Raw genomic sequence first — 10,516 nt, forward strand, 5'->3', positions numbered from 1 at the left:
CTCAGCCTAGGTCACCACCAGAGTTGGGAGACAAGGCCTCTCCAGAGTCCTTTGCTGCCTAGGTTAACCTCTGTGATCCTGGGCGTGGGAGTGGGCGTGACAGAGTAGAGGAGACAGGACCATAGCTTTTGAAGGATAGGAAGTGCCAGGGCCCAGGGGTCTGACTTCGAGAAAAGAACAAGGGGCAGGAAATAAACGTTCGGAGCTGGAAGTTTGGGGTTACTAAGCAGAGTAGCCTTTCCCAGCCCAGAGTGTGTAAGGGGTGAGCTGGGGGCCAGGCCCTAGGTGGAATTGGCATTAAGAGACTCTCAGTGGCCCAAGAGGACAGCAGGAAACAGGCAGAGTGACAATACAGCCTCCCCACAGTGGTCCAACATGGATAGGGATCCTGCATCCTGACTGTGCGCTGAGCTCTCAGCTTGCACAGGCTATTTCTTGGTTTTTCGGGTGAGGAGGTGACAGAGGCAGAGACCTGGCCTAGCACCAGCTGGCCCTTGAGGCTGCCACCTTAGCCAGCCTTCAAGCCCCTGCTGCTGAGGGGCTCTAGGGAGGTCACTTAGTCCCACTGACAGAGGATATCCCTAGTGAGAATCTGGTCTAACATGACCCATGCCACCTGCTTCCTTCTAAGCCTTTACCCTATACACACTGGAGAAAGCTTTTCCTGACTGTCCCTGGTAGTTGCGGGGGGGGGGGGGAGGGTGTGGTGAGGGGGGAGGTGAGGCGTGCCAGGAGTAAGGGTTGGGGTTCAGGGGAGTGACACTTGACTACATGTTCCTTCCTCACTCTGGTGCTATGTCCCATACGTTTCAGCATGAGCAACACAGCCTGATCTAAAAGAATCTATTTGCCAGTTCATGATCTGTAACTCATGTTGCTGGGGGGCTGGACAGGGTGAGGAGGGCAAGGGCATGCTAGGAATTAGCAGCTAGGAACGTTTAGAACTGGACCAATTGGAGACATGGTGGAATGGATAGAGACATAGAGGGCAGAACACAGCTGGAGAGAAAGTTGCTATTAGTGCCACATCTGGAGAGCTTAGTGCGGTTCTTGTCATCAGATGCTGGGCAGGCAGGCATCTGGTAGGGGAGACTTCCCTCCACCAACTCTGAGACTTGCAGCCTCTAGCCCAGGGCTGTGCCCCTGCATTCAGCTGCTTGGCACCCACTGCTGTCATCCCATGGCTCCTCCCACTCTGCTCTCTGTCATCCCATGGCTCCTCCCACTCTGCTCTCTAAGGCAGGGGCAGGCATTGCTATAAGTGCCTATCCTGGGGGGATGGGGGGAGGGGTGAGAGATGGCTCAGTGGTTAAGGGTACTGACTCTTCCTGAGCTCCTGGGTTCAATTTCCAGCAACTGTATGGTGGCTCACAACCATCTGTAATGGGATCCCATGCCCTCTTCTGGCATGTCTGAGTGTTGGACAGTGTACTCACATGCTTTAAATAAATAAATCTATTTTTAAAGTGCCTATTCCAGCTTATGAATGAGGAAACTGAAGCGGTACAGGATGGGGCCTAGGCTCAAGGGACTGAGATCAGAGTCTGTGTAATCTTGGACCACATCTGCCCTGTGTTCTCGTCCTGTGTTCGCCACACGTGCTCTCCCAGATGTCAGCTGCTGATCCCAGCACACCAGCTTAGAGGTCCTGTTCCAGTTGGGACCTGAATGATGCCCCCAGTACCTCATGGCCCCCCAGTACCTCATGGGGACAACCATAGGAACCAGCCATGCACAAAATGTGAGACGTAATAAAGTGGGGTTATTTAAAGCCAACTCATGCTCACACAGCAACGGATGCATAAACAGCCCCCAGCAATAGACCTCTTGTTGAATGCCTGCTGTGAACCCAGTCCTGGTGGAGGCCTCGAGCAAAGCTTGCTGGTTAGGGGCCAGTTTCACAGCCTTGCTGGAGACCTGTAACTCTCCTGCAGCCTGAGCTCAAACAGGGCTGGAGCCTGCAGCACTCAATCCAGAAACAGGCCCCTGAGTGAGGAGGATGCTCTCGTAGCTGGGTGGGCGTGAGAAGGATGCTGACCCCAGCCGGGCATCCCCTGGGGCGTGGCACTGGAGGTCTTCTTCAGGCTGCACAGGGAATTGCAGGAGACCCTCAGCCAGTGGGTAGTACATGGTCTCCTCATAAGTGGGAATGACAGCCTCCTTAGGAGGCCTGTGGGAACAGGAAAGAGGCTGTTAGGACCAGCTCAAAACTCTCCTGCATGCCAGGGAGACCGGGGAGTCTCCTTATGAAGCTTGCTGGAGCAGCTGCCAACATCAGCTCTCCCTCCTCCTCATACTCCTCCACCTCTGTTCTCCTCCTGCACTTCTTGCTGCCACCACTCCCCACTTTGAAACTCCCCTGGGACATCTTCTGACCTGTCCCCACTTCTTGTTTTCCACGGAGTCCCCAAACTGCTCTCTGAGCTGCTCTGAGACCAGGAGGGTGAGCCTGCCTCCTGGTGACCTGACATGAGGTGGCAGCCAGCTTGGGGACCTGGGATGGGGAAAGGCAGTGACCTTGTGGAGAGACCCCCCAAGGGCTCAGATGCAGAGATCCCAGCATGTGGCATCCAGCAGGCTAGGGCTCAGGAACCCCAGGAGCTCAGCCCACAACAGGAAATTTGCTTAGGGCAGGTGTGCAGCCCTGAGGCCAGCGCCTGTCACTTCAGTAGCTCATCAAATTTAGCTGTCCAAGGTTAAGTTACAAGAATACAAGAACGCAGGGAACTTGAGCCTTTGCAAGGTCCTGTCTTAGTGTATAGGCGGTGCCTAGTACACTCTCAACCCAGAGCTCTGTGGTTGTGCGGTGTGGTCAAGCACAGAGATCAGGATAGCCTTGTAAGGGCAAGGGACAGGCTCCATGCTGACCCAGGGGGCTTTCTGTTGAGAGAGCAAACTCAGTAGAGCAGGAGGAAGCCCCACCCACCTCACAGAGGGATGAGTAGAAAGCACATCAGCTGAGTGTACAGTCCTCTTCTCTAACGGAAGAGCTCATGCTTACCCCACACTTTACCCGTCTGTAAAACAGGCCTAATCCCTCCATCCTCCCTGTGAGCAGCCCAGGCTCAAGCCTGTTCAAGACCAAGACTGCGGTGAGGAAGAGCAGGGGAAGCTAAGGATGCAAGCCGTGTGCAAAGCACACCCACCACGGTCTCTCTCAGGAGCCCAGCAGCGCACTAGAGGAGAGAGAGAGATGATGGTTGATCTTCAGTGTTGGCAAGATCTAGAGTTACCTAGGAGACGGAGCTCTGGGAGTGTGTGTGGGTGCATCGTCCCACACATTTGGTGCAGCATCCCCTGTGCCGAGGTCCTGCACTAAGTGGAAAGAACCAAGTGAGCCCAGACCTATTCATCTCTCTGCTTCCGGACTGCGGACACGACAGGACCAGCTGCCACCATGCCCTCCCCACCATGGCAGGGTGTACCCTCAAACCATGAACCCAAATAAGCCCTTCCTCGGGATTTTTTTCAGGTATTTTGTCCCAGCGGTGAGCAGCTGATACAGAAGACCTGCCCTTCCTCCTGCCACAACTGACATGTGAGGCATCAGGTGTGCCTAGGGAAATCTAGGGACATTTGTAGACACTCCACTTCTGACAGAAAGTTGGCTTTCAGAGCAGGCCCAGCACTGTCTGCTGTGCTCACTGAAGGACACGGGCCTCTGCCCCTGCCACCTCCTCCAGGGCTGACGGTCAATTGCCAGGTTAGCTCCTAAGATCTTTTTGTCTTGTCCCTGATGTATTATCAATACTAGGAGTTGGACCCAACACATGGTAGGTACTGAGTCAGTGTTAGAGGCAAGAAAGCGTAAATGGAATTAAGGCCTGCCGTGGAGAGAGAGGTGCCCAAGCCAACCAAGCCAAGATGAAAAGCCTGTTTCTAGCTCCAATCGGGTAACCCTAGGCTATGAGGTGCCTCCCATGTGGCCAGGAAAGTTCAGACAGATGGTTTCCTCCGTACCCAGTCACACCAGTTTCTGAATCTGAAACTCAGGTCTCAGAGCTGGAAGGGCCCCTTCCTGCTTCCTGGTAAGGGGAGTTAGTTATCCTGCCTAACTGGCTGAGGATGGAGTAGCCCATCTAACCTGCAGCTGCAGCCTGGACCCTGTTGAGGCAACACTGCTGTGTGTACAGACAACAGCAACACCTCTGCGCTCAGGTCAGGCTGGGCAAGGCAGGAGGACTGGCTGACCTGGCTGTCAGAGTCTAGCTTGTATTCTGTGCAGGCAGATCATTCTCTGTGAGACAAGCTTCTCATCTGAGAAGAGCAAATGATGGTCTCTTAAAACCTTAAAAGGTTCAGCTCTGTAGCTCAGGCTGGCCTGGAACTCGGTCGATCTATCTCAGTCTTCCAAGTGCTGGATTACAGGTGTGCTCTATCACGTCCCACTTGAAGTCTGGCTATATGTACTATCTGTTGAATGTTGTATCTGGTCTCAAAGAACTATGGGATGATAGCAAGAAACTCCAGAAGACACTATCTACCAACAAAGGAAAGAAAAACATCCAGGTAGACCTCCAACCAGTTCCAAGGAGCACAGGTTAGCTCGTTATGGAGCAGAAGTGCAGAGGTCACACGGTCTTGCAGACCACAGGCTCACCCATGTGAGCTGCATGTAACAGAAAAAGCCTCCTACAGACAGCAACGGTGGTTCCCGGTGGCATAAAGGTACAAGCAGGCAGAGGGTGGAGAATGCATGCAGGCTCCAGATCCAAGGGGTGCTTTGTAGAATAAATGAGTACTCGGTGAGAATATGCATGACCAATCCTTACAGGGCAAGATCGGTCCCCAGACATGAAACACAAACGTACACATACAACATACACAGACCACAGCACATCTATGGGGATCAGATTCCAAGAAGATGTGCTCAAAAGCTGGTCATGGAGATGCGTGCCTGTAATCCGAGCCCTTGGGACAGGAGGATCACAGAGTTCACTTTCAAAGGCTGGGGGATAATGGCAAAGAAAAAACAGGCTGAGAACTGTTTTGATCCAGTCATTTCTTTCTACCTTCACCCAACCCCCAACACAACCGCCACCCAACCCCCCACCTCACCCCACCTACACCCACCTTTGTAGGTCAGGGAAAGTTGTCACTTCCAACAGGCCTACTGTGTGCTGGGCACCTTCTGTGAGCTGCTCCCTCATATCAACAACCTCAATGTCCCTGGTATCTCATGAATCCATTAGCCATGGAGAGCACTGGTTCCCAGCAAAGTGGCTGGAATTTTAGGTCCCAGTTCTGACATATCCTTGGGTAGCCTTGGGGAAGTTAAAGGTCTCTGGGCCTGGCTTCCTCTTCCACAGAGAAGTCCTGGCTACGACACTAGAGATCCAAAGGCACTCAGTCTCTTACCTGGCCCTGACCGTACCCTCTTGTTTCTCAAGGACCCTTCCTAAGCTGGGTTCTTGCCCCCTGTGCTTCTCTGGTGAGCTTGGCTGTTGCCTCCTCCTGCAAGGCTTCCCAGATTTCTCTCCATCTCTGTAGGACTACGTCTGGACTCTACTCTGGTTAGTCATTTGTCTCTGTCATGTCTGTTCCCACATCCTAGGGATACAGAGCAAGGCCTTGTCCAGTGGAGGAATCTCATGAGAATTTTCTGAACAAATACTGGCTAGTGTGGCTATGATGGATCACCCAAAGTTCCCACCCTGCCCAACACTGACCTGTAGGGCTCCTTCACAGGGCACTCCACAGCAAGGTGATACAGGTCTCTGGAGAGTCGGTAGAAGTCCCCCTGGCTTGACTTCTTTGTCCTTTCCTGGATAGACCAAAGCAGGCCAAAGAACAGAAGCAGACCACCCACGCTGCAGCAGAGGATGATGACAGACTTAAGCCAAGTCGGGGGCATCTCGGGCGATGGCTGCTTCACGGTGGCGGGCAGCGAGCCAGGCTGGACGGCAACATTGCCTTCACTCCACGATACGAAACAGAGTATCCCAACCACCAGGACCACTGTGCCACCAACCGTCATGCAGTAACGCACAGTGGAGGCCGCCCGGCCTCTGGCGCATGTCTGCACACAGAAAGAGAGAGCATCTGAAGAATTGGCCTAGCAAAATACACCAAGACCTCGGAGAAGTCTTCTTCTGTCTCCTTCCCTGCGGAGATGATGCCCATGCACACAGGGCTACGTTGATGGTCACAGAGAAGCCGGTTCGGGTTCCCAGCACCACACCTGAGATGCAGTAGGAGCTTAATAATGTAATAATAAATATGCCGCATTCATTCTGGGCTTTAAAGAGGCCTCGGGGGCCTTGGCTGATAGGTAAATGGTTCCTATGGGGACACTTTGGTAGAGAGTCCAAGCCTTGCTTGTTGTGGCTTGCCTCTCCTCCACTAGTAACCGCCTCACAGGGTCCAGCTCTTGTCCCCATATAACCAAAGCTATAGGGGTCTGAAGAGCAGTACAGTGTGAGTGACAGCTCCTGGAATGTGAAGTTGAATGTGGTGCCATACAGCAGGACGTCTCCAGAGCATGTACACATCCTGGTTTACCACAGTCACAGCACTGAAAGAGCCTACAGTCCTAACCATAACGAAACAGAGAGTGAACTATCTCATGACCAGTAGGTGGAGTAATATAAACGCAATAAAAAAATGAGTTTAGGGCTGGAGAGATGGCTCAATGGTTAAGAGCACTAGATGTTCTTTAAAGGACCTGAGCTCGGTTCCTAGCACCCACATGGCAACGCACATGAGTTCTGATGCCCTCTTCTGGCCTCCATGAGTACTGCATGCACAAAGTGCACAGGTGTGCAGGCAGAATACTCACATTTTTTTTTTTTTTTTTTTTGAGACAGGGTTTCTCTACATGGCCCTGGCTGTCCAGGAACTCACTCTGTAGACCAGGCTGGTCGTAAACTCACAGAGATCTACCTTCTTCTGCCTTCCAAGTGCTGGAATTAAAGATATGTGCCACTATTGCCTGGCCTACCCACACATTTTTAAGATTTATTTTAAGTTGGGCTCAACATGAATGCTTGTCAGAAGGGGAGCACACATGTATTCCACTCTTTCGAACTCATATGAATCCCAGGAAGAGGAAGGACTTAGCAAAATCATTGCCTGGGGAAGCTGCAGGAAGCAAGCCTGGTTCTAGATCCCTCAGAACAGAGGAGGCTGGCACTGGTCCCCAACGCTCACCTCTAAGCCATTGCCCAATGAGTCTTCTGTGTGGTGCCTTCCCATTACCTTCATGCAAAACTCAGCTTAACCCTTGCTTGGGAAACTTCTGAAGACTCCCAGGCCTTCTAGGAGCACACCACACGCCTCTTAAGATTGTCCAGCCCTTGGCTTGTCCTCTAAGCCAGAGTTCACTGAATTACTGAATCACCAGCTACCTATAGAGATGCTATGGAGTGCAGCTCTTTGTTGAGAACTAGCATTTGGGAAAGTTCATCCTGCCTCCAATCAAGGCGAGGCCATGGAAGGCGACAGACACATTCCAAACGTGGCTGGAGTAACCACTTGGAGAAAGCACCAAAGGAGGCAGCAGAGGAAACCCTGGGCCTGCAGACAAGGTGACGGCCCTCCACTGTCAACATCTTTGACTCCTATAACCAAGGCAGCTGGGTGGTGCAGAGGAATGGTCATTCTACAACTGAGGAGACACAACCCAAGCTAGGGAAGGTCCTTCCATCCGAAGCCGAGTATAGCGGGGATCCACGTATCTAAAGGGCTCACACCCAGACACACAGGCTTGAAGACGCCTATGACGTTTTCTGTTTTCCAGGAAAGGAAAATATTCTCATCATGAAGAGAATGAAGTGGCAAAATACACACCAAGAGGAATCCCCAGAGACAAGCAGGAGCCCATGGTGCCATTTTCTACCCAGTCTTCCTTTGGTCTACATACATGGCATGCAAGACCTTTGTCCAGCTGGGCACCATACCAAGTACTTTACAGGTGTATTCTTGATGCCCACCACAGTGATGCCCCAGGGACACTGGTTAGGGTGAGATTTAGATGTGGATTTAACCTAACCCTTGTACGTGCACAGTTGAGTCTCTGTATATATAGTTTTAGGTGACTTCAGTTGAGACCACCCCATGAATCCGTATCTGTCAGCCTGCTCTCCCCAACAAGGTGCCCTCCTTCTGGCTTCACGTGATGACAATCTGTGTGCCTCAACCTCAGGCAAGTCCCTGCAATGGCTCTCAGTGTGTCTCAATAGAGTAGTGGCCATCTTCTTCTAAAGGACCTCCCTCCATCTGTGTGGATCCTGGGGGCAGGCATAGCTCATGCTAAGCTGCCATTAGGGAGAGTGGAAAGTTTTGATTCCTCCCTGGACAGAAGACAGCCTACGCCTTGTGTGGTGGTGGTTTTCTTTCTCACTATAAAGCCTGATGCTGGCTGTTCTCAGAGAGTTCTGACACTGGACCCCTCCATTCCCATTTCAGAGAAGCCACCATCAGACACTTCACTACCCTTTACGTGGGTGTGCCTGCAGCCCTTGAATCTTGACAGGGGAGGAAGGAAGGAAGGAAGGAAGGAAGGAAGGAAGGAAGGAAGGAAGGAAGGAAGGAAGGAAGGGCTCTCTGGCACAGAGGGTGTGACTTCCAACCCCTTGGAGGCAGACAGGAAGCTCTCCTGCCCCAGAGAAGTTCCACCACATCCTGGCACTCTGCCAGGGCCTGCCAAGCCGGCTCCAACGCCACTCAGTGTTCTACCAGGCTCCTCTTGTCCTTCCTGTTCAGCTTGAGCCACTTAGAACTTTCTCCTAGGCCTGTTACTCCTTCTGACTGAGTCTCCACTTCACCCCTGTTCAGAATGGAAACCAATATCACCTCTCACAGGGACTGTGCCCACCTCCCTCCAGTCAGGGAAGCCCTTTCCCACCAGGAGGCTATGTCTAGAGCACCCTCCTCGTGGTCAGCCTGTTAACTCTGGGACCTTGTTTGAGCAGGCTTCTGACATTCACATCTTTAAGTTCACATCCTGGCTGTCAGGGCTAAGAGATTATGGAGTTGAGTTCAGCAAGCTGATTCTGAGACCAGAATTCATGAGCAAGCCCTACTCAGACACTATCAAGTTATCTAGTGTCTCAATGCCTAAATGTACCCTGTACTATGAATAATGAGTGTGCTACCACATCAGGAGGGAGTTGGACCAGGAATGTACCTACTCTTTTGCCCCAGCTGTCTACCACCAAGGGTTCAGTTCAAATCAGAGAGAAAAGCCCTCTTGCCATCAGAAGAGGAAGAAGGGGGCTGCACTTGCACCCAGGCCGACAGAGATGGGAAGAGCCTTGCAATGATCTTGCTCCTGTCCCACCATGACACTATAAGATCACCCCAGGCACTTGTTTCTGTAAAAAAGCAACTATCTGAACCGACACCCATGAACTGCAAAGAAACCGACACCAGGCAGTGTGCAGTGGGGTTAGACAGCTGGAGTAGGGCACGGGGTCAGTTCTGCTGGGTCCAGGTTAGAGGAAGGGCCACACCCTTAGCAGAAGTTAGAGTATTTGCAAGGGAGGGAGACAGGATATTCGCACCCACCTGGCATGCAGCCATCAGTCTGGACTAGGGGAGAGCCCAGCACACTAGAAGGCCTGGTGGCTGAGCTCTGCAGATGCGACCATCTAGAGAGGTTCTGGCAGCTTTCCACAGCTGCACCCTTGGCACTTCACGGCTCCTTGAGGTCCCTGCTTTCGTCCACAGTAAGGTTGAGCCCAGGGCTCAGTGAGGTTGTTCCTCCCCTCTTTGTCACCCCCCCCCCAGCAGCTGGGGATCCCACCGGGAAGCCACCCACCCACGGTCTCCTAGTTCTTGAATAGCCACTAACTACCTCAAGGACTCTAGTGGCCCGCTTCAGTGCTTCCTCACTGGCCAGTGTCCAGCAGGCCCCGCCCAACCTTAAAGGGATAGTCTACTGAGGGGGACGCAATTTCCCAGAGAGAGGGCAACTCTGCAGCTGGAACTTGGGCCTGGAAACTCCTAGACATCCAGGCTAGGTGAACTGTGGGAAGCCTCACACATCTGTTCCGCAGGAAAGAGAAACTGAGGCTCAAAAAGGGAAAGCCACTCATCCAATTGTTTCTAGCACCCCATGTTGACAGGGACAGCTTTATCACGGGCCAGAGAGCAGCTCCCCCACCCTCCCTTACTCTCACCACATTCCAGGACAGCATTATCCAGTCAGAGGACCAGCTTGGAGTGCTCCTTCCCTGGAGACACTGCCTTCTAAGAGAGAGGGGCCAAGAGGTGTAGTAATGACATCCCTGCAGCCCCTCCTCCTGCATCACCGGGTGTGAGTGTTAAGTCACTTAGAGTAAACGCCTACTGTTTTGTGAACAGGTAGTTCCCGAGGCCCAGGAGAAGGGTTAGCTCAGTTCTGTGTCCCATGTCTATGGGAGGAGCAATGGGCCACAGCATTCCACAGAAGGAGAAGTATATGCTAAGCTTGGACCAAGTCACAGACAACGAGTGACTGACGAAAGAGTCCACTCAGAGTGTCTGAGTCCTTTGAGCGTTAATTTCTCCCTCTGGTGAGGTCCCTTGTGCGTTG

At 52.5% G+C, this 10,516-nt stretch overlaps 1 protein-coding gene across 2 annotated transcripts; it reads right to left on the reverse strand.

The window, feature by feature from the left end:
* Positions 1 to 1,060: 1,060 nt before the first annotated feature.
* Tmem61 (transmembrane protein 61) lies at positions 1,061 to 10,193 on the reverse strand. Of its 2 annotated transcripts, none has more exons than XM_021161217.2 (3): positions 9,508 to 10,193; positions 5,670 to 6,019; positions 1,061 to 2,170 (listed from the first exon to the last, which is right to left on the reverse strand). In XM_021161217.2, the coding sequence occupies exons 1-3, from the start codon at positions 9,520 to 9,522 to the stop codon at positions 1,942 to 1,944; spliced, it is 594 nt and encodes a 197-aa protein (XP_021016876.2). In that variant the 5' UTR covers positions 9,523 to 10,193; the 3' UTR covers positions 1,061 to 1,941. The 2 variants fall into 2 exon arrangements, with proteins under 2 accessions (XP_021016876.2, XP_029332738.1); XM_029476878.1 differs by having other exon boundaries at positions 2,086 to 2,494; positions 9,508 to 9,732.
* Between the last annotated feature and the right edge of the window lie 323 nt (positions 10,194 to 10,516).

Source organism: Mus caroli, chromosome 4 (genome assembly GCF_900094665.2).
Source record: "Mus caroli chromosome 4, CAROLI_EIJ_v1.1, whole genome shotgun sequence".
NCBI classification, from domain to species: Eukaryota; Metazoa; Chordata; class Mammalia; order Rodentia; family Muridae; genus Mus; species Mus caroli.